This window comes from Nicotiana tabacum, chromosome 2 (assembly GCF_000715075.1).
Source record: "Nicotiana tabacum cultivar K326 chromosome 2, ASM71507v2, whole genome shotgun sequence".
NCBI lineage: Eukaryota > Viridiplantae > Streptophyta > Magnoliopsida > Solanales > Solanaceae > Nicotiana > Nicotiana tabacum.
In genome coordinates this window covers 11,354,184-11,381,453 of record NC_134081.1, presented here as the reverse complement: position 1 = coordinate 11,381,453, position 27,270 = coordinate 11,354,184, and the positions used below count along the sequence as shown (strand labels likewise).

General features: G+C 32.7%; 2 protein-coding genes across 2 annotated transcripts; one reads left to right on the top strand and one right to left on the bottom strand.

Annotated features, from left to right (window-relative positions):
* Positions 1-277: 277 nt before the first annotated feature.
* On the bottom strand, positions 278-4,000 carry LOC107797437 (putative E3 ubiquitin-protein ligase LOG2). The gene is made up of 3 exons (XM_016620333.2): positions 3,122-4,000; positions 967-1,465; positions 278-726 (listed from the first exon to the last, which is right to left on the bottom strand). Exons 1-3 carry the CDS (start codon positions 3,601-3,603, stop codon positions 610-612), a joined length of 1,098 nt encoding a protein of 365 aa, XP_016475819.1. The 5' UTR covers positions 3,604-4,000; the 3' UTR covers positions 278-609.
* Positions 4,001-6,355: 2,355 nt separating this feature from the next.
* Positions 6,356-8,005, top strand: LOC142166208 (uncharacterized). The gene is made up of 4 exons (XM_075224732.1): positions 6,356-6,605; positions 6,707-6,759; positions 6,997-7,692; positions 7,835-8,005. The coding sequence occupies exons 1-4, from the start codon at positions 6,356-6,358 to the stop codon at positions 8,003-8,005; spliced, it is 1,170 nt and encodes a 389-aa protein (XP_075080833.1).
* The last annotated feature ends 19,265 nt before the right edge of the window (positions 8,006-27,270 follow it).

The window sequence follows — 27,270 nt, the reverse complement described above, 5'->3', positions numbered from 1 at the left end:
AAGAACACCAAAAGAACATTTCTTAAACATTTAGAATTAGAAAATGAGATAGAATTACAAAACTCAAGTTAAGAAATGACCGAGTAAAGAGAGAAAAAGGCAAGGGAATTCCGTGTCAAAAGATCACAAAAACTTAATTGAACTGGATAAAATAAAGCAATTCAAGAACACCATTTTGCATATATAAGTCAATACACCATTCCACTGCTGAAGATGACCTAAGGTTTACTGGATATTTGCTAACAAGAGATGTCGAACGAAAATTTAACCAAGGAAGTTTGAAAATAAAATAGAATATAACTGCAGATTTGAGCAACCAACAGTGTATTTACTATGTATACTAACAACAATCTAGACAAAAAATTGCAGGGAAGTACAACAAAGCACTACATAAATAAAAAGATGTAAAAGCAAGATGGCTCAACTCAACAGCAAGTCTTGATCCAATGGTCGGGCTGCATTATATGCAACCACTTACAAACTTTTAAGAGGCGTGCTGTTGGATTATTCTAATTTAGGAAGCGGATAGAGGAAAGAGTAATTGCGAAGGAGATGTGAGAAAATACAGATATATTTATACAAGAGTGATTCTGGCAACTCTTCATATCTTTACTCTTCAGCACCTTCGCTGACCTTGATCTCCAAAAGGCGCTCAACTGGCTGTCGACAAATAGGACAGCGATTTGTCTGGAACCTCAAAACCTTTGCACATCCACTGCACATACACTGCATCAAGAAAGATAATTCTCTCATCTCCAACAAACTATACGCTTGTTCAATCAATAAATGTCTAAAGGTAAATGCAGGGAAAATGATGCTTAAAAATGATGTCTGCTACCCAATATCTTTCTACTGACATCTTAAATACTCAAACTACACTACATAAAATCATGAAATTGCAGATATTGGTGAATATATTGAGACCAACAGTCAACATAAATTGTTAACAAAGCGTAGGAGTCATACCATGTGCCGACATGGAAGTACAGTAGTGTCCCGAGGTTCAGAGAGGCATATCACACATTCTTTCCCAGGATCATTTCCATCGAAGTCGCTTTCAACTGAATTACCAATACCATAGATCTCTTGCAATTCATACCTCATGCCATTGACCCAGAGGATTTGCTTCACCACCCTAACATGGTACTCACCTTTGTCCTTTTCGAAAATTGCTTGAGTAATCTGTGAATTAGTGAACCCTGACGCTGCACTCCCGTCCTCTGATCCACTTTGACTATCTGGCGATGCCTCCGCCTTAACAGCAAGTGGATACACATCCGCCTCGCCATCTTTGGACAATTCTGCTTCTTCAAACATTGAAAGATCAATGCCGGTTCCGGAGGGTTGCCTAAACTTCTGAGCTAAACCTTTTTGAAACTCAAAAGTTACTGGCGGAAGCACGCTTTCCTTCATAGGAGTCAAGCAACAATCTTCACCTTCTTTCGCAAAGAAAATGACAGTCATGCTGCAAGAGGAAAAAGATCAAGAAATACGTTTAGTTATCTCACGTTGAAAGCACTTCCGTGCCACTTGAGTCAATAATATGTTACCAAGCAGAAGCAGTAACAAATGACTACAATTTTCAATAACAAACAAGCACAAAGCAACTACTTTCATTATTCTGACATGAGTGTCCTAGAAACTGCAAGCATATCAGGGCTCGTTCCTTGTAAATACTATCTCACATTTGATAAAATTCCTTCGTTTAATAAGTCCCACAGTCGTCAACATTGTCGGTTCTACTCCTAAGAGTCAGCAACAGATGCTGAAGACTGAGAAGTGAGTAAAGCTCCCACACGACCGACAAAGAAAAAGCAACTACCTTCCTTATTAATTCCCTTGGTGACAAATAGCACCTTTAGTGATCCCTTGTTAATGTACTGTCAACTGCAAGCATATCAGATCTCAACCTTCGGGTATTACAGTCTCAACTTTCAGTATGAAACACCATTATGGAACATTTAGACATGCGAGACAAATATATGATAAATTCAGTCTATGAAGTAACTGATTCCAGTATATTACTATCATTTTAGAAAAACAAAAATCCAGTTGATGATTAAATTACTCCAAATCTCAAATGATACTCTATTTATTTATTTATTGTAAATATATATCTCAAGATGAGATTCTATGGATCATTTTTACAGCGAGGGATAGCTGTAACAAAGATATCAACTGCCTCTTTGAGGTCTGACGCTACTACATAAAGATACAGGATATGCTGGCAAAACAATTCTTACCATCTTCCATTCGTTTTCATCACAAAAAAAAAAAACCAATAATTCATATTAGTCAAGCATACAGTATTGCCCATCAGAAAAATAATGCAAATACAGATGGAGTAGAAGACAAAGTTACTGATTACTACTTTGAACATCAGTGCTTAAAAGGAGACCCTTCAAATTATTGTATACTGAGTAATTATTAATTAGACCCAAACGCTTATTCAAATGACCCAAAGTAGTACTAAATCACGCTCTACGAGATGATCAAAGATCAGCAGAACTTTCTCATTTATTATATTTATTTTTAAATATACACATTTTTCTAGTCTTCCAAGGTTGTTATAGAGATTGCTGGACTAGCAACCGAAAAAATTCCGTCACCGTCCGAGACCGAATTAAATTTACTGATCAGGTTTCCAAATTCTCTCTCAACAAAGTATGAATCTGCAGCTATGATATTGGTGATTGTCAAAAGGTTGCCTCACAGAATCCATGAGTATAAATGAATCCCTAGCAAACTCAACAATCCTCATCCTCTTAGTATTTGTATAAGTTCCTAAACTAATGAATGATTAGAAAGTTCAAAACTTTCTTGGAATAAAATAAATCTACTATACCTCTCCCTCCGTCCAAACTTTAAACAGACATTGATCCCAGATGGAACGAAAATTTTAAGATGTTCGACACCATTCTACTGAAAATTTTATCCTATAAATAAATCCCTAGAAAACTCAATAATTCTTATCCTCTTGGTTGTCTGCTATATGAATCCTTAATGACCATGCTACTCCATTTAAATTCATCTCAGGCCAATTTGCATAAATTTCACAAAAAAACAGACATGAAAAATGAAAAAAAGACAATTTTTTTTAAAAATATTTAATAAGCAGTACCTCCCAGGAACAGTGGCATCAAACGTGAAAGCCACAAGGTATTTGCCAGGGTTATCTTCATCAGGCTCAATCCTTAGAGTCTCCTTCTTCAAATTAACATCATTTCTTATTGTCACAGCTTTTTGATGCTCCACATATGGAGCAGGCGGAGGCATCATAGGTCCACATGGGTACCGACCCGGCCCGTTAACCCAATTAGCATGACCCGGGTGATTGTCCATCCTATGATGATGATCATATGGAGCCGGTAACGGCACCGGCATCGCCGGCGGCGGTGGCGGATAGTAACCCGGGTATTGATAATACGGCGGAGCATTAGGGTTTGGGTATTGTGCAGGATAAGGCGTTGCCGCCGCGAACACGTAACGGTTCGCGCTTATCTCCGGCTGCGGCGGTTGTGGTGGCGGTGGCGGTGGTGGGTGGCTCCTCCGGCTACTGCTCCGTCGCCGGCCGTTCACACCACTGCTTCCCATATTACCCATCTTATAAAAATTCAATCTTTTTACCCCCAAAATCAAGAATCAATTTTTAACAAAATTTGATCACGCCATTAATCAAGATTAACACAACTTACGACACCCTTTTGCCTTTTTTGTCTGTTTAAGGAACACCCAGATGAAAATTCACCCAAAATTATGGATTTTTTTTTAGGAAATGGGATATTGAGGAAACAGAAGAAGAGAAACAATAAGATTATTAAGGAAGATATATAGGTAATAATAAAGATAATTAATGGAGTAAGTGGAAGAGGAATCTTATGATGGGTAGGGTAAGAGAGGGTATTATGGAATTGCGTAAAGTTCCACCATCAACAGTAACAAGGATTAGAAGGAAAATGGAACAGCTTTCAATTTTTCTGCATACATATCCTGTCTTTTTATCATTTCTTTTGTTTATGTGTTTCAATTTATACGAATCTATTTTTTTTAGTCCGTATAAAAAAAATGTACCTTTTTTTATATTTGAAAATAATTTATCTTTATGTAATGATTTATAATCACATAAAATATATGTGATTCATTCTACATTACAAGTTCAAAACTCTTCTTTTTTTTCTTAAACTCTGTGCCTAGTCAAATAGATTCACATAAATTAAAATGGAATGGAAGAGTTTTTTTTTTTTTTGGTCACTTTTTTTGAGAATGAGATTTGAGGTGAGGATTTGGAAAAGCACTATGTAATTGCCCTGATATGATTAGGTAATCCGTGTTTATTCAAGTTGCTTGCGCCTAATGTACGCCCATCTCTTCCCCCACCTCCACAATTTAACCTTTTCTTTTTCGCAATGGTTTGTTTACCAGCTTAATTGAAAGACAGATTTAAAAATCCTCTAAATTAGGCAATATTAATTGGGTGCACACCTAGATAACTTTTAGTTTGGCCAAATAAGTGTATTGTTTTTAAACTTGGCTTCAGTTTCTATTTTGACATCTTAACTTAGCTCTTTTCCTATTGAACATTTTAACTGTACTTTGGATTATACCATTTAAACACAATGCATGACCGGACTGTAAAAACTTAAGCGCGTATTTTTAAACGCTTCCCACGTGGAATAACATACCAATAATAGTCTGACACGTGTTTATTTATCCAGATCGGATAAAAAAATTTTGTTTTTACCTTACCCATATACCTCGCCTCACTTAATCGATCTTCCACCCAAAATCCTCTTTCTTTAGCCTAATAAACCCTAATAAACTACATTGAGATCGATTCCCGGTGGAATCTTCATCGATTTTGAGTTAGATTCAACTGTCCGTCAACTATTTGGCCATTATATTACTAATACGGGTAATCGTTTGCTTCTTTTGACTGTGGTGGTGAGTGGAGTTGATCGTAACTGGAGCTGGTCGTGACTGGAGTTGGTCGTGACTGAAGTTTCGAGGGTCTAAACATGTCTGCAGACAAATATATTCTTGTTGATTTTCACCATGGTGGACATATTGTCAAGGATCCTGTCCCGAGATATGTAGGAGAGAGGGGTGAGGATGGTCACATGATAAACAAGGATCACTTTTCTGTTTTTGAGCTTCTGTCCTACACAAAGGATATGGGTTATGCTGAGGTAGAGGGTTTTTATTTAATTAATCCTAAATCTAATGACTTTGTCTTGATTGAAAATGATGAACAACTGTATAATATAGTTTGTCACCTTAATCATCTTGATCATTTAGATTTGTACATTAAGCATGTAGTTAATGAGCCGGTGTTGCTTGATGAAACTGTCCCATGTGGCCTTTTATGTGGGCCAGAAGTTGTTGAACCAAGTGAAAATACATTAAATAAAGAGGCTAGGGCAACATCTATTGTTCCAGAAGATATAAATGTCCAAGAAAGTGCTGCAGATAACACATATGTGCCTGAGAAAAATCTAGCTGATGTTGGGGTTGCAGGTGAGAATTTACAAGAGGCTGAAAAAACAACAAACATAGATGCTAGTTTGGCATCAGATCTGTCAAGTAGTGAGTCTGAATTAGATAACATTCCTAATGAAGATGATAGTGATGTGAATGAAGAGCTCACTTTATGAAGGCATGAAAGAAGAAAGAACAAAAAAAACAAAAGAAACAAAGAAAAAAATCTACTCCAACTGAAGAGATTATTCTGGGAGAAGCTGGAATAGATAAAGACTTTGAGGATATTGGCAGACTATCTAAGGAGGACAGGTTTGCTAGAAAATTAGGAGGGGATGAAGACTACTACACCAGTTCTGATATTGGAAGTGATGATAGCACAGATGAGTTAGATGTTTTAGCTGAAAGGGGTATTGATTTACCTCCTAAAAGGAGAAGTAAAAAGGTAAGGTTTGACCATGACTGTTACCTTGCTATTTTTGAGCTTAGTATGATATTTGAAAATGCTGTAGAGTTTAGAAAAGCAGTAACCTCATATGCTGTGGAGAACAAAGTGCAACTAACAATGAGGCCTAATGAAAATGATAGGGTTAGAGTTAAGTGTAAATGAGCCAAGTGTAAGTGGGAATTGTATGCAAGCAATTATGGAGATTCATGTGACTGTACTGTGAAGAAGTACCATCCAGCTCATAAGTGCAACACCAAATATAAGAACAAATTATGTACTTCTAAGTACATTGCCAATAAGTATAAAGATAGGATTATTTTTCAGCAAAATATTAAGTTGTAGGAGATTCAGGATTTGGTCAGGGATAAGTTAGGTTTGTATGTTGGAAGGATTATTTGTTACAGGGCTAAGTGTAGGGTGATAAGTCAATTCATGGGTGACTGGAGGATGGAATTTAACAGACTTGATGATTATGCTGATATTATTAAGCAAACAAATTCTGGGAGTTCATGCTGGATCAGAACAGATAGTGAGACTATTCCTGGCAAAAATCTGTTTGTCTATTTCTATCTATGTTTAGATGCTTTGAAAAGAGGATGGTTAGAAGGGTGCAGAAAGATTATAGGATTTGATGGTTGTTTTCTAAAGGGAATCTGCAAGGGCGAGTCACTTGTTGCAGTTGGTAGAAAAATAGGAACAATCAAATATTTCCTATTGCATGGGCTGTAGTTGATCAAGAGACAAAACACTCCTGGAGCTGGTTCATCACATATTTAATTGCAGATTTACAGTTGGGAGATGGTGTTGGCTTAACTGTTATGTCAGATATGCAAAAGGTAAAGTTACAATTAACTTTTAAGTTTTTTTTTCCTGCTTTATATATATTGTCCACTAACAATTATTACTATTTTTTGTAGGGACTAGTACCAACTATAAGGGAATTACTACCAATGGCAGAACACAGAATGTGTGCTAGACACATTTGGTCTAACTAGTCCAAGAACTGGAGAGGTGAAGAAAGGAGGAAATAATTCTAGAGATGTGCTAAAGCATCTTATGAAGTAAAATTCAAGGAAGAACTGGAAGCAATGGATAAGCTTGGTTATAAGATATGTAAAGACTTGTTGAAGTATGATAAAGAGTATTGGTGTAGGGCATACATTATAGAAGATTCAAAGTGTGATGTCATTGAAAATAATATATGTGAAACATTCAATTCTTGGATAGTAGGTCCTAGGCACAAGTCTGTTATAACTATGTTGGAAGAAATTAGACATAAAATCATGAATAAGACCATTGAAATGAGGAAGTTTGTTGAGACTTGGGTTACTGACATTGCACCAATGGCTAGGATGATGCTGGAAGAGAACAAAGCCCTTTCTAGGAGGTGTAAGATTATGTGGAATGCAAAACATGGTTTTAAAGTTGATGAAGGTGTGTACAGATTCATTGTTGATTTTAGGACCATGACATGTACTTGTAGATCATGGATGTTGAGGGGCATTCCATGTCAACATGCAGTATGTGCATTCTATGATAGAGAAATGGACCCAGATGATTATGTTGCCCACTGGTATAGGAAGGAAACTTTCCTTAAAGCTTACCAGCATTTCATTCAACTAATTCCCAATATGAAGATGCGGTCGGATTCAACAAATTCATCTATAGAGCCTCCAAAACCTAAACCTATGCTAGGTAGACCCAAGAGACGTATGAGAAAAGTCAAGGATAAACCAAGAAAAAAGTATGGTAAACTATCAAAGAAAGGGGTAAAGATGACTTGTTCAAACTGCCAACAAACATGACACAACAAATCTGGATGCAGGAAAGGGGTAAGTTCTGATATTTGTAATTCTGTCTTTTACATTCTTTTTTTGCAATTCTGATATTCTTTTCTTTTACTTCTGTCAGCATGTTCCAAGAAGTGCTACTCAACAAAGTCAAAATATTTCACCACCTCCACCAAGATCATCTCAGAAAATACCATCTCAACAAAGCAATCCATCATCTATATGTGAGGATACAAGTGTTGTCAAAAGACAAAACAACAACCAATCAACTAGGCTTGGTAGAGGAAGATGAAGAGGAAGAGGAAGAGGCCATGGACTAGGTAGGGAAAAAGGAAGAGGAACTACACTAGGAGGAGGCTTGGCTAATGCAACAACCATTGGATATAAAAGGCCAAGGAATACTGATTTTGAGATTTTTACTGACACTATGATTGGAACTACTACCTTGAATGTAAGGGTGTATAGTTTATTATAATACATTTTTGTGGGCTGGAATTATTCTGTTTTTTACTAATTCATTATATTTTACAGCCTGGTATATCATCTGAGAGAGTCATATCAACTGGACATTCAAGGATACATCTGCAACTAACATAGACATTGGATTTAAGCCCCGGAATTGAAGTTTAAAGGAAGAAATACAGTGACAAGGTCACAACTTCAGCAAATGAGTGTAGCAAGGAAAAAAGGTTCTTCAAGTCAAACAAGTTCAGCTGCATCTACACTGTGAAGCAGACCAATTTTTATTTATATTATCTAAGATGTCACTACCAGTTTTTTGTTTGGGCAGTTATGCTCTATTAGAGTTTACTAGTTTGGGCAGTTATATGTTTGGAAAAATAATGCTCTGTTTTTTATAATTTGTAAACCAAAACAATGCTCTATTTTTGAGCTTGGATGTAATGCTAGTCCATCACATTATGCAATGGAATATTTAGGCGGTTATGTTTTCAATTCATGAATATGAATTTGCATTTCATTCATAACACATTATGGAAGTGCAACTGAACTTAAATTTGCATTAAAAATTGGTCATTTCCATTTCATTCATAACAAGATAGTGTACATTAACAAAAGGCCAAATTCATAGTACCTACTTCCAACATACTACATTTTTCTTAAACTAATAGCAGCAACTACAACACTATTAGCACCAGCATATCATAAAAATACTACATTGTTCTTCAAACCACAGCATCACCAAAGCCAAATCCATAGAAACAGCACCACAACCACAACAAATAACCACTCCAACCGCGCAACTGTTTTCTCAGTTCTTTGACTCTCTTTAACAGACCCCGTATAACCTTCTTAGCTTGGTCAGGCATTTCATCATCATGCCATCTGAAATATTTGCAGCCACCCCGACCCTACAAAATTCAAAAATAAATACGGCCAAAAAAAATTAAAAACAGATTTTTTAATTAAGAAATTCAAGGGTATAACAAAACAATACGATCGACTTACCAATTTACAACCATAAAATCGGCGACCTGGATTTGCAGATGACCATGATATAGTCAGTGGCGCATTAAATCCACAGTGGCAAATTTCCATTCCATTGCGAGAAGTTGTTGATTTTTGTGACATGCAACTGATAAACGAGAAAGATGAAGAAGAAATCAGATCAAGATTCAAGCTTGGGCACCTAAGTTTCAGTAGAAGGGAAAAATGGCGAATTTGCGAGGGAAGAAGACGAAAGAGGAATTAGGGCATTCTTGAGAGAAAAAATGGAAAAATCGGGTATTTTAAAATGGATCTAACGGGTGGGTTTTATTTTTACCGTTGTAATATCCACCTAAGCAAATATTAATAACATTCACGCGCTTATCATGTGTGGACATAACGCTCCTTTGGCTGGACATGCGTTATTTTTAAATGGTATACACCAAAATAGAATTAAAGTGTTTAATAAGAAAAGCGCTAAATTAAGGTGTCAAAATGGAAACTGGAGCCAAGTTCAAGGGACCGTCTATATATTTGCTCTTTTAGTTTTAGTTAGCCTCAGGACAAGGCTAGGTACTTGGACAGTAATAAAGAGCGTGAATATACTATTTTTTAGGCGCGCAAGACTCAAGAAAAATCAAAAGAATAATTTTCAATTTGGATATTCATAGTAAACACCCCCACCTCCATTTATAAATGTGTGGTTCGAGTCACCAAAAGAACAAAGTGGAAAGCTCATGGTAGATGTATTAAAAAATATACATATATATACATATTGCCTCATTTTTTGTATTTTTTAAAATTTCTTATTTAGATATAATAATTATTTGTTCCTAACTGTATTTTTTTTTCTTGCCCCAAATTTGTACAAAAGAACTTTGGTAAAGCTCCATGATTTTTAGTCAAATACAATATTTTATCCAGAACAATAAAACTTCAATTGTGTATTCTTATTTATTTATTCTTGAGGTGTAAAATCATTTCTTCTTTTTGGGACAAATTTGTAAAATATATTAGTTGAAATTTCATATTTTTTTTGCCAAACAAAAAATAATAGGCATAACTAATGAAGTTCCAGCTAATTTTTTTTTTTATTTACAAATTTGGACCCAGAAAATGATCTAACTAAAATAATCTTAAAAGTTTTTTTTTTTTTAAATAAAATGCCACGTGAAAAAATTAATGAAGTTGTGCGTCCCTCTCACTTCTTTGCGATGGGATCGTTCAGGGGATAAAAGCTACTGTATTAACTAGCCAAGAGATAATTAGAACTACAAATAGTTAAGGTATGCACCAAATAAATGATGTCAAATTTACAGGAAATTTTAGACATTCTACTTAATCTAAAAAAGAAGATGCCACAAACTAGGATAATCATACTAATGTATTACACACCCTTATAAAAAGTATGATATATTCTCTCCTTTCGATGCAATATGGTGTGTGAAGAGTTGAAGCAACATAAAAGAGAAAGCACTGAGATTTCTCCCCTTTTCTAATTTCTATGTTTTTTAAAGTTTTTTTTGGAGAGAGAAGTAGTTGGTTTTGAGGCAATAAATAAATATACTTGGCTTACATAGTTACATGTAGAAGATTGTTTTTAAACAAGCACTAGGTCTTAATGCAGAAAAGATTTTGGAGAATGGACAAAGATCTACATTCCACCACTACCATCACTATACAATAAAAACAATTATTAAAAGTGAAAGATATTTCTCCACCCTTGATCAGAGGTCTCGAGTTTGAATTCTGAATATGAAAAATTTATGTTAGAAAGCGCTTCCCTTTTAAATGGGCCTTACGCAGCACGAACCCAAATATAATCGGACTATAATGCGAATATCGAAAATCGGATAAATAAACCCACCCCCCCCAAAAAAAATCTTACATACCTTCCATTTAAAAGATTGATTGTTCAAAATCACCCCATGCAAATTTATCCACAAAAGGTAGGGATCATGGGCAGATTTATAAGGGATAATACGGGAAACGTGAACCCATGGTCTCCTTTCAAAACTAAATATTTTATATATAATTTTTTTAAAATTGATATAATATTAACTGTTGGTACCTATGCTCTAAGAATGTTGAATGATGCACTTGGTTGAAGGTTGTGTTATTTATCAAAGGGGATGAGGATTAATTCCCACTTACTATTTTTTTTTCTTTTTTTAGTAGTGCACTCATGCACTAGAAGTTTTAGATTTGCATCTGGTAGGAATATAAATAATATAGTTCCAATAAAAAATAAAAAAGAATAATTTAATTTTGACGATCTGATTAAAGATGATGCTATAACCAGCATAAGGTTTAATATTTACCAGACTTTTCCTTTTCCCTTGATGTAATCGGAGTTTCTTTATCAACAAATAATAGCAATGACAAATCAATAACAATAATAGTAATATACCCCCTTTGGACTTCAAAAAGGTTGCAGGCTTCCACCAACTTGGTCACTTGTACAAAAAACTGCATTCATTCTTTAAAAAGAGATGATATCTTGCCTGATTTTTTGCACATTTGGGTCCGCCAACTAAATTCTTAATTAATTATAGGTTAATTTTTAGAAAGTCATAGTCTAGAGATATAGGTCACATATAGTCTTGGAACAATAGTAAAGTTATCTCTGTGTGACCTAAAGGTTACGGGTTCGAGCCGTAAAAATAATCACTAATATTTGCATTAGCTAGGGTAGACTGTCTACATCATGTCCCTAAGAGTACGACTATTTCTCAAACCCTGCGTGAATACGAAATACTTTATGCATCAGCCGACTGTCACGTAGTCCAGATACTCTGGAAGATGGCCATACATATATTACTCATTTGGATATGTTCTAAAATTATTAAATGCTACAAAGTCCATCATATTTCTTTCCGTATCAAAAAAGTATTCCTTTCTTTGTACTCATAATTGTGGATTTATTCTCTTATGGATGGGACACTTATTTAATATTTCAGTGTCTTCAAAAATAAAGTCTTTTAAAAGTAGTGCATTTAATATTGAGAAATTTCTTGTATAGGAAAAGATCAAAAGGAATTGTGCTGCAATAGTTTACCATAACTTCCCAAGTTAAGAGGACGGGAAGTTTTACCGTTTGGCACAACATTTGAAAAATTATTAAAGTGAAGAAAAACTTAATTTATTAATGGTATAAATATTGGGAGCAAATAATGATGCTGCACTCACTGCCGTTTAATAATTCTTAACAGCCGGGGAAAAAGGACAGGAAAAAAAAGAAGGAAAAAGGAGATATAGATATAGAAGAAAAGGAGAAATTTTTTTCCTCGCAATGTGCACAAAGAACTACAAAAACTACTAGAGCGAAATTTATTTATATTAAATAAATTGAATGATAGCGTGACCACGTGGAATCGGAGACATGCGGAAGACAAATCGAGTAAGAACCAAAATCGGGAAAAATAGATGCAGTTGGCATTGGATAAACTCCAAAGGGAGCATAATCAACGTGAGCGGGTCGAATGTTTGTCACCGGATGACATTCAATGAAGAATATTCCCTAGTATTAAATAGACAACCGTTGCAGAGAATTTTGGCATTCATGGGCTCCCGTTACATATTCATCAATGAGCCCATTTATTATCATTTAAGAGGGGCTTGATCCTAAAATCTTGTTTACCTAGGTATAACTATAAATAGTAATTTCAACAGTCATTGTAGGAACACGAAATCATTGGCAAATCGTATGCTACATTCTATTCTGAATAAAATAACTTTACTTGTTCTTATATTGTTCATATTCCTGTCCTCAGAAGCATCGTTCCCGGAGCCGGGCCTCCCGTTTTCTTTGATTTTTACACTAAGTCATATTTTTAATCTTATTTATCCATCATTTTTAGATCAAATCAGTTCGTTTGTTTATAAATCACGTAACAAATTTAACTGTAATGTTTTACGGTTAAACAACTATATATATCTATTGTAAAAAATTACAAACAAAACGAGTAAAATGACACCAACACTCCTATGGTCGAGAGTTGTCGAATAAAAACACACCGTAGATTATGTAAGATATCAAATGAGAAAACTCTATCTAATTTATTTGTTCCTATTTTGCTAAAATCTATGATGTGAATAGATGAACTAGGAGTCGTATCTGAATTTTCTAAAATCTATGATGTGAATAGATGAACTAGGAGTCGTATTTGAATTTTGTTATTGTCATTTTGGACAACTTGGGGTGTACAAGTAGTAGTTGTTGTTTAAGCTGTCAACGCACATTTTCACGAACGTTTTTGGTGTGATCAAGCTCCGACTTCCTTTTTAGCTTTGGAAAAAGAAGGCCTATATATTTGGTTTTTGACTGAAAAAAATTAATATATAATGATTTGTTATAAATAGAATTATATTTAAGGTGAATATTTATATTCTAAAAAGATTTTAGAGTTTGTTATTTGGTAGCTACGTCATTTTTCTCCTATAAATAGAAGGGTTCTATTACATTGTAATTCATCCAAAATCAATAAGAATTATTTCTCTACTTTTCTCTATAATACTCTTCTTCTTCTTCTTTTATTGTTTTATAACACGTTATCAACACGAGACTCCAACCAATTGAGTAGAGGCTTTAGAATACATGCATGATGCTCAACTAATACATAATATTGAGCATAATAATTGTCAATTGCTCAATGAACTTTCATCGGGAATAAATTTTGGATTTAAGGTAAGTATTTTACCTTATTTTTCTCTTTTAAATTCTTGAAATTCTATAATTTAATTTTAAATGCAAGCAAAGACAATAATTTTGTTTATAACTCTAATAGAGTTTGTAAGAAATTATAACCACCCGAAGTGGTAAAATTTCTATGTCTTGCCATGTTCAAGTTCATGTATGATTATGAGCACAAGAAGTGAAAACATGTCTCATTGAATTTGCTTCATTCTCTTTCCCTCAAGAGAATGTGGTAGCAATATGTAATAAGTCTGAAAGAATACAAAATTATTACCGTAAAGGTAACAATGGATGTGGACGTGTCAACAAATAAAATTATAATCGTCATCATTGTGGTAATGAGAATAATAATGATTCTCAAAATAATCCGTCACTCTGTGAAAGTAATGTTTGTCATCGATTTGACATGGAATTTTGTAAAGCACATATAGATGATTATGATCCATTCATGATATGAATGTGACAACATGTGATTTATGAATACATATTCATTATTTGAAGAATATGGACGTGGTAGTGATAGTAAATATATCACACTCACCTCTATAAGGAGGTTTAAGATGAAATAAGAAAATAATTTCATTATTATGACATGAATAGTCATTGATGACGTACCTATTGTGATTATGCCAAAATATTGTGGCAATGTGATTATTACAAGGTAAAAGTAATGTAAGCAACATATCTTGCTTATAATGATTTTTGACCCTGACCATAATGGTATAACTTCACCATATATATGTTGATGAATATGTGGTAGTACAAAATTAATTGAAAGCTCTAGAAGAGCTAATTGTATTATTTTAAAGAAATAAAATTAATTATCAATAAGGTATTAAATCGTAGTAAGTCTCAAAGAAACTTATTTAGTTTCTAAAATATTCGTGAAATCGATTGGTTATATTGAGACTATAAATAAAGGAAAGATTTAATAACTTCTATTACTACAACTTGTAGCGGGGTAACATGTATGTGAAAAGCTACCCGTTTTATTCTCTAGATAGTACTACATAAATAAAATAATACCAAAATAAAATTTTAGTTTATTGATATAAAAACCCATATCATAATAAACTTGGAGTTTATTGATAATTGCGCATGTCATGGTGTAAACTTGAAGTTTATCAATACTGATAATATTATCCAGTTGGCATAATTGGTTTAGCATGTTAATTTAAGTATGATGTGCAAAAATAAAATAGAATTCACATGAGTAAATATTAAAAAACTAGATAGTTCTTTACGAACTCTCTTATGTTCCTTGTTCTCATTAATTAATAGACCAACTAAAATTGGGAATGAATCCCATGAATGCTTAAAATATCAAATGTGAATATGGGTTCATTCATCTGCCATGTATACTACATGAGATGAATCTATGAGATGGTTACATGTGCGATTATTATTAACCTGCAACCTGGTGTTTGCGAGGTAACTTGCTCAATATTTTAATTTCGAGCATAATTTTCATATTTTCTATTCAATACAATTCATCTTGATAAGTTGGTTTACATCACAGTTGGTTTAGCAAAATAATTTATTGAGTGCCTCCACTTAATAGCTAAGCTATTTCTTATGAGAACAAAGTTATCTATATCAATTTGATATACGTTATATACGAAAGTATATTACATCCTTCCCTCATAAGTGGTTCAAAGTCGGGAACCAAATAATTTTATATTATTTATTGATGTACGGTGTATATTTTGATTAATACCGTAACACACAAAGGTGGGTTTTCAAAGTTGAGGAAGCAAGTTAGTTTTTCTAAAATGAGGGGGAGACATGATAAACAATTGAGAAAAAGTATCGTGGAATGATTTATCATTTGTACATCTAGATCCTCGAATAAGATAATATGAACTTGAAGTTCATAAAAAGATAATTCATCTGCAATATATTGTAAAGCATGCCAGACGCATTTGCAGACCTAAATAAAGTAACTATATTCTCACTGTAAATGTTCCTATTAGAATAAGTCCTAGAAGAACAAAGTTTATGGTACATTTAAAGCGTATAGACAAATCGGTTTCAAAATAAACTTGATAAAGAAAATGATCAAAATGATCATAACAAGAAGGCAAGTGATCTAGAAGATCACATGATATAGCACTTCATAAAACCTTAGGACATGTTCGGGTACCTGAAAATATGGACCTGCAGTTCAAAGATTTGAAAGTATAAAGTCAATGGTGTGTGCAATTACCTTTATATATCTTATATGTCTAGCATGACATGAAAACTTGATGTAAATCTAAAGTCCATTTATATGGCTTATATGACTTAACTTATGACAATCCATGAAGGATTTAAATCGCTTAAAGCATATATAATTCTTGGTCCTGAAGTACTGCATCCCATGTGCAATTTGTGCACATATGTATCTTGCTATAACTATAAACATGATAATATGATAGCAAGAGTTTTCACAAACCAACCCGACATTATATATATATATATATATATATATATATATATATATATATATATATATATATACATACATACATAGAATGATAATTTCAAAGTGCATCATATTCATTCAAGTGATAATATGGTTGATTTGTTCACCAAATATCTAAACCTTCAAGAAGATGGTGCACAAAATTGAAATGCGAAAGCTCAAATATGTGAATTGATGCTCTCATCAAGAGGAGTTAATATACGCTGTACTCTTTTTTCCTTTTAAGGTTTTGTCCCACTGGGTTTTTCTTGCAAGGTTTTTAACGAGACAACAAAAAGGCGTATGTCTAAACATGTGTACTTTTTTTCCTTCTCTAGATTTTTTTTCCCATTGAGTTTTATTTTAGTTAAGATTTTAATGAGATACATTGTCTGTTGAATAGACATTCAAGGGGGAGTGTTATAAATAGAATTATATTTAAGGTGAATGTCTATATTCTAGAGAGATTTTAGGGTTTGTTACTTAGTGACTAAGTCACTTTTACCCTATAAATAGAGGGGTTATATTACATAGTAATTTATTCCAAATCAATAAAAAATATCTCTCTATTTTTATCTGCAATACTCTTCTTCTTCTTTTATTGTTTTATAACATGATTGAATATTTTATTTTATTTATTTCAATTGTGCGCTTCTTCGTTTCCATCTTTTCTTATTGATTTTTACGAGATTTGTCCATAATAAATCAAAGTGAGTTTCCATGATAAGCTCATTACTATTCTTTTTTGGTAGTGAACAATAATTATAATTATATATATTAATAAGCATCATTATGAAACACTGCATTCCTTTCCTGTACTGTTATGATTTTACTTGTTATAAATTGTGGGTCTATCAGAGATATCTTTTGTACCTGCACAAGGTAGAGGTAAGTTTGCGTAGAGACGAATACAAGATTCAAATTTTATGTGTTCTACAATGATTTCAAGTTATATATACAATAATAACTGTTCTCAGTCAATTATTTATAGATATCTAATAAATTTCTTAATACAAATACGGAGCTTGAGCAAAAGCTACTCGATTCACGGAAACCCATAACCTTAAAGTTGGATTCGCCCATGAGTCTACCTATTCACTATCCTCCCTGACCAGAGGCAAATCAAAAGATTTAAATTCTATGAGTTAAATCCTTAAGGTTTTAAGCAATAACCTCATTATATTTTAAATTTATGGGTTCAAGCTTACTATTTGTTGTAATTTTAGTCACTTTTTACACATAAATTTATGCTTTGCATCTAAAGTATTAGGTTCAAATGATCTCAGTGTCGCTACTCAACATTCACCCTACTCCAAACCCCTCTTATAAAATTACATAGGGTTTATTATTATTGTTGAAATAAAATTTCCAACTGTTAATTTTGTGAGCAAAACTTGTTAAATGAAAAGACTCCTCTCATGATTATTCTTGAAGAACAAATACTACATGTAAACGATATCTGGGGACAAAACAAGGAATGGGAGAATCTACTAATTTTGCATTTATATATTTCAGCATTAAGTAATTAAATCAAAGATCATACTGAATATAGACCACAGAAGGTGCAATTAGTCTACTGTCCATCATTATCAATATTTCTCCTATATTTTATTCTCAGCTTTTATCTTGTTGAAATTAGCACTTTTTATTCCTTTTTTTGGGCTCCTTTTGGCTGGAAATCTGACATGGAAATCATACCCAGGTAGAAATTAATTTACTACTACTTTAATAGAAGCAACAATGAAGGAGTTACGTTGCCGACAGGGAGGGTATTTTAGGGATTTAAAATTATTTGCAATTTGAAGCTATTATATTTTAATGCTAATGGATGAATGATTATATCGTTAGAATTTGTGTCAAGACTATCAACAGAATTTTCAGCCACAATACTAAAAAAACTCTGTTAATCGTCATGATTTTGCTACAAATCATGACCGATCAAGGGATCACCAGAATTTTTTTGTATTTTGACTGTATTCCTGGTACTTCAAAATTATGACGAACGTGCTTCAAAGTTATAGCGGGCGGTTATTTTCCCAAGATTTTTTTAGTGGGGTCAAAATTTAAACGATGGTCCTGAAAGTGTCAATCCAGCATAATTTTTTGGGATTGTTACACAAATAGCCGGTCAGATTCACTGTTTACTTTTTTTAGCCGGTATATTGATTATACATAATTATACACATATTATATATGAATTTTACATATATTATACATCTTACGGCTATTTTTAGTTTAAGAAATTAGTAAGACGGCTATTTTGCTTAATTCTTTTAATTTGTTTTAGCAGCTTTTACGTACATTAGAAATTGGGCCTCTATCCTCTTCTCTACTCCATCCACAATTTGAAGCCCACTAGCACAGAAAGCAAATAGTAATGGTAACTCATTCAAGTTCTAGCTTGATAGTTGGTGCCACAAATGAAAAATTCTGAAAACTTTTTTATATACATTTCGAAAATCTTTATTCTCCTGCGTAAAATAGAATAAGCACTTTCTGATGATACTGTAATTTTAGGGACGTTGCATGAAATTTTTTACTTGGATCTAACTATCAAATTTAAAACTTAAAACATATTATTTAGAATGTTGAGTGAGTTTGAGTTGACCCACTTAACCTTAATTTTACTGTTTGTCTATAACAGAGGTAGGCCCAGGATTTTGACGCGATGGGATACAATATTCACCTTTCTATGTAAATCACGTTATCTGGTGCAGTTAAACCCGTCCAAGACGCCAACTAAATTTAGTTTAGCTTACAAAAATGAATAAAACAACTACCAAGAAATTGATGAGGAATATGCCCTATAGAGCAGTGCAACGCGATTTGCCACTTGTACAAGCACAAGAAATAGCAAAATACTTTACATATGAGGCCATCTCCAACCCTTGCCTTCATTTTCTTTTGCAAAATGGAGTGAACTTTAAAATTGAGTAAAAGTTACTCCAATCATTACTCTATTTTTTATTCCAAAAAAGAATATTCTATTTTATATTCTTTCTTCTCTTAAAATTATATTATTATCTTTTATTTAGTATTTCCAATTTTAATGTATTTTCAATTTTCACTTTTTAATTTTAGCAACATCTAATATTTTATTTTCGCACATTTCAGTTTTAGCAACATCTAATATTTTATATTTGCATCATTCATTTTTTGTACAATTATAACTTATAATAAAATTAACTTATAATTTTACATAGAATTAATAAATGCATGAAAATTAATTTATCAAAATTATACGCCAAAGTTAAGATGTAAAATTAATATTATAAAGATATTACTTAAATATAATTAAGTATATATAAGAGATAAATTCAAATAGTTAAATAATAAAGTAATAGTAAATAGTAATGGAGGAGATGAATAGCGTCACTTCAAACTTGGAGTGACACTATTCATCCCCCATTTTGCAGCTAAAAGTGCAGTAGTGTTGGAGACCAATTACTCCAAAAACTACCTGCATTATAGCAACTGGAGTTGGCGTTGGTGATGAGCTAAAGGTATATATTCAAATTCAATTTTGACTTTGCTTGGCAATAAATATCATTATTGGTAGTTTTTTTAACTCAATTAGAAAAGGTGTATTTATCACGTTTAAATGCTCTTTCTTTGTTTTATCTAAAACTGTTAAATTTTCGGCCGTTTCCATAGACCAATAATAATATAAAATAACTTTGTATAGTGGAAAAACTTGATGTGATTAAAAATAATGCCTTGCTTAAGAAGCATAACTCGACGATGCTAGAGGTGTCAAATTTGACCCATAATTGTGTAACCCGCCCAACCCACCCAAACTCTAATGGGTTGGGTCAGTGATTTAACCCATCTCTGGAACGGGTCAAATTGGGTCACTCAACGGGTCAGTTCATCAACCCGTGACTTTCCTGACTTTCATCTAGTTGTGTCTTCTAAGACAAAACTAAACTTCTCCTAAATGCCTATATTTTATTATAACAGATTTAATTGCACTTTATAATTTCCCATTTGTAACAGAACCTTCTCCTAAATTCCTTTAGAGATGCTGTTTTCTTCCATAAAATTTCTTTTAGGTAAATGATTGCACTATCTTGATAAAATGCTACTGGGAATATATATTAAAATCATACAACTTGTAATTTCTTAGGCGTCTTTAAACTTTTGTGAAATTGATTTGGAGAATTCTTTATAGATTAATGCATGAGCATGAAGATATGAAAAAAAAAAGCATATACATTCTGCAAGCTAGCCGATATATTTATGTAAGGTAACAATTATAATATTGGTTTTTACTAAATTATTATTCATTAGTTTACCTTTTTTTTTAAAAAGTTGTAGACTTTGTTTTAGAGAAAGACTTTTTGTCAGGGAAAAGTTAAAGCACAAATTATGCTGCCCTTTTAACTAAATTTAGATTTTTTTGATTGTTATTAATTGATGATACCATAACCCGACTATTAAAATTTTTAAATGGTTTCAACGAAGTTTTGGATTACGTTAGAAGATAAGATACGATCCTAAAACTAACATTTGACAAAAACAAATGATGAATAATTGTAACTTGCAGCACACATAATACAATTTCATTTGAGTAATATTTGGACGGGTTGGATTATGACCTGTTGTTTGACTCATTTTGATCCAACTCATTTTGACTCAAACAAATTTTGGGCAGGTTGGGTCTGACCCGTATATCAACACAATCTGTTTTAACCCACCCAAATTTAACCCAGGCCGCCCATTTACCAAATGTAATTAAAGACTACTCATTTTTTAACTTCTCAATGTTCGAAATTTTTTTTTAATCCATGTATAGACCCAATAACCGGGTTACACATGCGAGAGGGTAGAGACAGTTTTGGAACTTTAACTTTGTGAATTCGAGTTCGAAATTCTACTAGGGACGAATCTACCTTAGTACAAGCATTATTATGTAATACTGCTTTCTCTATTTTTTTTACTAATTTATTCATATATAATCCAAATGAAGAAACAAGTAAACAGTAATTGTAGTAAAGTGACACTGATTGACACAAAAAGCTAAGTAGCTTATGCGGTTAGAGTGAACATTTCTTTGTGAGGCTGCAAATTCGGACCTCCACATCCTCATTTTATGTTTTAATAGTTGTGTGCCTTATCTAAAAAATATATGCGCCTAGAGGGGTTAAAACCGCCGACCTCTTAGAGATTATCAAACCACTGAACTAGTGGATTATCAAAGAACTGATTCCTTTGCTGTGTTTTTTTTTATTTTAAATATGATATTATTACAGTAATTTAATTATTTTTTCACGTTTAGAATGGTGCCGTTTACAAAAAATTCTACATATACGTCTGAATTCTATCACAACTCATTTGATTTACTGATTTTAAAATCAATTATTTTAGTTTAGTTATTGAGTTTTTTTTACCACGTGTAAGCGCTGGAACTAAAGTTATTAGTTCAAATGAATCTATAACTATCACACTGCATGCATTCGCCACTGCACGAAGTGTATTAGAGAACACTTGTCCCTCATTGATTGTGTTAAGATTCTCAAAGAGCCGGGTTTGTATATTCTAATTCTTTCAAACTTTCATTCTCTTCTCATCTATAAATACAAGTTTTCCCGTTTTAATGTGTATGATTAATCACAAAATATTCCTATGCTAGTATGATTTCATATTTACTTTGTGTTGTACCTTTGAGAAAGATCAATGGTTCTTAGATTTCAAGAGACTAAATTGCTAAGGTTTATATCCACATAATTGATGCTCTTAACACGTCCTAAACCCGTCGGCGACGGGTGCCAAACGGGCGGGGTGGGGTTGGATATGGGACGGGTCGAGAAGAGTAATGAAAAAACGGATAAATTATTCGACCTGACCCATATTTAATGCGGATAAAAACGGGTTAACCGGCGGATAATAAGGGTAACCCATATTATCCATGGCTTCACGAATATGATCACTTTTGAGAGAATTCCTAGTCTCCAAACTTAGGAACCCCCAATTTGAGATTTTATAAATGTAAAAGTTAAACCCATTAGTTATCCATTGATTACCTATTGGTTATCCATTTTCTAAATGGATAATATGGTTCTTATTCATATTTGATCCGTTTTTAAAAATTCATTATCCAACTCATTTTTAGTGAATAATATGGATGATTAACTGTTTTCTTTTAACCATTTTACCACCCGGCCCCTACCGTCCGCTAAATTAAATACACACACACACACACACACACACACACACACACACACACACACACATATATATATATATATATATATATATATATATATATATATATATATATATATATATATATATATATATATATATATATATATATATATATATATATATATATATATATATATATATATATTCGATATCACATTTGTTAAATAACACATGCAAGTCTCCCATTTCCTCAATCCAAGACTCATTCTCTCACTCTCGAAATACTTGCAATAACAAAACTATATGTAATAAACAAGTTCCAAAATAACTGATTCGTAAGGCATCTAAGACCAATTCAAAGTCTTTTTACATATATTTAATTTCCCCACTGTACTTAGGTTTTCTTTCTTCTTATCTTACAATACAAAGCCAATACACTTTTCATGCTATTATTAATTAAGGCATGCACATAATTACCATCAATATCGGTCTAATGTGTGTGCCTTCAAAATGAAGAACTTTTTGGTAGGAAACTTTTTACGACCTTAGTGATAAATCCAAATTAGCAAGGTCGGTTTCGAATACAGATCGAATGGCGAATGATTAACATGATGTTTATCTTAAAAATGGATAACAATTAAATTTATACGTGATTTTAAGGATACGTGATATAACTTGACGTAAATTAAGAGAATATTTTAATATTGAATTTGACGATAAAAGAAATAAATTCAAACCAAACGAATCGAATAGCCTTGGCCCTCAAGTTCGATCACCCTTAAACCAAGAGAAATTTCTACTGATATAAGAAAAAGACAGTATATTGCTTTATGTTGCGTAAATGTGATGATGCTTTACAAATGATCAGACCTCCTTTATATAGTAGGGGAGTCCTACTCTTGATACAGTTCTAAATGAAGTAAGAAATCTCATGATTGGCTAATTAATTGACCTATCCTTGATACATGTCGAGATCTCCGCCGTGATCTACGCTCGATCACGGATATTTCGTCTTTCTGTTATCCGACTCAGCAAGTTTCCCTCGATCTCGCATGATCTCAATTTTGTTCGGTCCTGAGGTCTCGAGCTTGGCGATATAACTTCACACCTTGGTTCGATATGACTCGAGGTCGGACCTTAATATATCATATTCCAGTCTCGATTAGTCAAACAAAGGGGCGAGCCCGGTTTTATCCGTATACACAAAAAAAAAAAAACATGCACGTACGTTGCAATTTCTCAAGCTTGGACTAGTGGTCCTCCGTGTTATAAAGAAGACAACTAGCTTGATCTTAATTAAGATGGTCAGCCATGGCAACCTAAGCTTTCATTCCATAATTTTGGAATTCTAAATTCCTGTCTTTCTTCGCTTTACAAAATTTAGTTAATTATCTGTTGAATAAATCTAAACATATATATTCACACTTGAACTTAATTAAATGGGGATACATAATTAAGTGCGTGAATATATACTAATTATCAAAACCTTAAAAATATCAATTCTGATACTACGTAAAATAGCACAAGTATTCAATTTAAAACCTTAAAACGCGCCATGTGTAAAATAATATAAAATCTTTTCTTAATCACTTTGAATGTTACTATTATATACCCGACGTGCAACAAAATTATATATATTTCGTCAGCTTGGATTCTCCTAGATATGATTACGTTAAATTTTTATTTTCCCCAAATATCTTATTTTTCTACTTGGCTTTTTTTATTTTAAATAAATGTGAATGTGCCTGGTTTCTCTTAGGGACTAATTTATTTGAGATTATTATTTTATGAGTTGCCGCCGGGGAAATTAGAAGGTACGTAACGGGGAAGCTATTACTTGTTACGTCACGATACAAAAGTATCTCAATGATCTACCTAATTAATAGTAAAAGTTTTTGTATTAAGTCAACTGTTTAATATATTGTTCATGAAAATTACAGGTTAAAATAATTTTAATTTATCTGCGGAGATATGGATGGATATGGTGAGATGATGAATGAAAATCTAGTGAGACGTATGAGATCTTTCCGCCCTTAAACAAAAGTCTCGGGTTCAGGTTCAATAAATGGAGAAACACTTGATGGGCAATATTTTTTTAGTGAGCATATGCTGCACGAATCCAAATATATCAGACCAATAAAATTCTTTTATAAACTTTCTATAGTAGTAATTAAGAAAATTTTAATTCGTTTAAGAATCTTTAACATGCTTAGACTGTATTATAAATAAATACTCTAAGTTAACCTTAAACATTATATTAGGATCAATATAAATGTATGATTTTTCTCATATAAAGACAAACATAACTTAAATTAGGAGATAACTATTAGTACGTGGACCACATGTTATAGTTCTTCGACAAATAAAAAGAATCCAAGGGAATGATGTTTGGCTATAAATGTAGTGCATTGTTTACTTTATATTTTAGTATTCTAATGATTAATTGTGTGATACTTGAGCTTAATTATCTCGTTTTTATGTGTAGGATCGTTGAAGGATGAAAATGCATGAAGATTGCACACAATGATGTTGAAGAACACAAAAAAGAGCACGAAAGGGAGAAAATCGGAGCAAAGCAAGGGTACCTCGCCCAAGACCTCGTCTCACCTGTCTAAGGCGTGCTCAACCTCGCAGCAGACTAGACCTCACCTGGTCTGAGGCGCGCTCAACCATGCTACAGACCAGGCCTCGCGAGCTCTAAAGCCTAGTCCCCCAATCCGCGAATAAATTATTTTCTACTCAGTTTTGGGCTTGGAGACTCCTACCCTAGTCTATAACTACCCCCTAAACGTGATTATTAAGGAGGTTGGTCAATTTTGAAGGCGGTAAAGGCATAGAAACACAAACGGAGTACGGAATAATCAATTATTCCTTCATTCATCTAGTATTCATAGCTTTTATGTTTAAAAATAATATTTTGATTATTGTTATGAACATGAGTGGCTAAGAACCTTATTATTCTGGGGTTATGGGTCGTTATTGACTATTGTAGTTTGACAGTTGATTATTTTGCTTGAATTATCATGTTAATTTATTTTTTCAATCTTACACTTAATTATTCTATTGCGTAGCTAATAATTAAATACTATTTACGAATTTAAAGTTGAACTCGAAAGTGGCTATAGATTGCATATAAGAATTGAATAGAGTAAGTTCTTGTTTTCGGGCATCGAAGAATAGATTCGTGATTAGGATAGACATATTGTAGTTGCCTTACTTAGTTATTTTTGCGGGAAATATACATGTGTTCTTGTTAATCCTGATTCTATAGACGTATAGTCTTAGGTTGGCTTGAATAGGCGAGCGAAGCGCCGAAAGAACTTCACGAGCATAATAAACCCTGTTAATCAATAAATTAGATAAATCAATTAATTAAATCAACCGTAAGAATGCAATAGGAGAGATATTAATCCCATAAAGCCGGAATATCCCCATCATATTGAATTCACTTCTACGTGTTATTTGCTCTACTTGCGATCTTATTCTATTATTTGCTTATTAGTTTCGTAGTAATTTAGTTAGTAAATACCACCATCATCTTCCTCAAAACCTCTTGAACAAATAACTCGTAACTAGTTTAGTTTAGACAGTAGTGAATCATAAATTCTCGTGAGAACAATACTTTCTTATTACTTTATTACTTCTCGACCACGTATACTTGTGTGTGTGTTTGGACCCAACAAGGAAGAATGATATAAAGGCTCTAAAGCTAGCTGTAGTAAATGGACTATTACTTTATTTTTAATTAAAAGTTAAATATTCAGAAACTACACAATATAGAACTCTACTGGCACAAGTTTTCTCATATAAAAATAATGAAAGAATATTTATAGAATGTTAAGTGAAATTTACTTAATTTGAATCTATACAAAGGTGAGAAACTGTTGTAGCAAAAGTCTAATTCTTTTACTTGTCTAAGAACATGGTTGAGAGTTCCAAAGAACCTAGTACTATTATGTAATATACTTTCAATGAATATGAGGGGAACTAGGTCAAAATTAAAGGACAGTTCGAGCATAGAGTGTTCTATATTCGTTCAAGGTCCGAGTAACTAAGTCAAAACTATAAATACATAAAAAACTAAAAAAAGGTGAATTTGTGTAGCTTTAGTTATTACCCACTCTAATATTATAGAAATGTCATATATAGAAGAATTTAACTCATATAAACGAACAATATAACGATCTTTTTATAGTCAGTGAATTTTGACCTATAATAGTTAGATTGATTTCTATTTTTGCCAAATTATCAATTACTTACTAACTTCTAAAAATATTTACCTGTAATTATATATTGAATAATTGTATTGTGTAAATATTTTTCACGCGATCAGTACAATAGACTCTTTCGGGGTAATTTGATTTGAAGATAAGTTACGGTGAGATTGGTTATGTTGAGATTATAGTAGTTATACTGAGATTAGTTATGTTGGAATTAGTTATTATATATTATTTCTTATTATATTTGGTATATTTTATTAATCCAAGGATTGTCAAATTTACTGTTTTATCCTGAAATAATTTATCCTGAATTACTATTCTAATATCTTGCAGGTATAAGTTATCCTGGTACTATTTTTAATCGTGAGATAATTTATCCAGAATTAATAACCAAACAAGGGATATGATAATACTAAATTTTTAACCCTTTATTGAATATTCTATTATCCAACGTCTATCATTTGCTGAGTTAGTTGAAATATTCTGAGGACGTTGTAATAAAAAAAAACCAAAATTGTTAGCTGGACTAGGCCAAGAGAAAACATTATATAAAAAGAATCACATATTTAAAAAGTCTCGGCAAGAGTCAAAATCTATGGGCATTG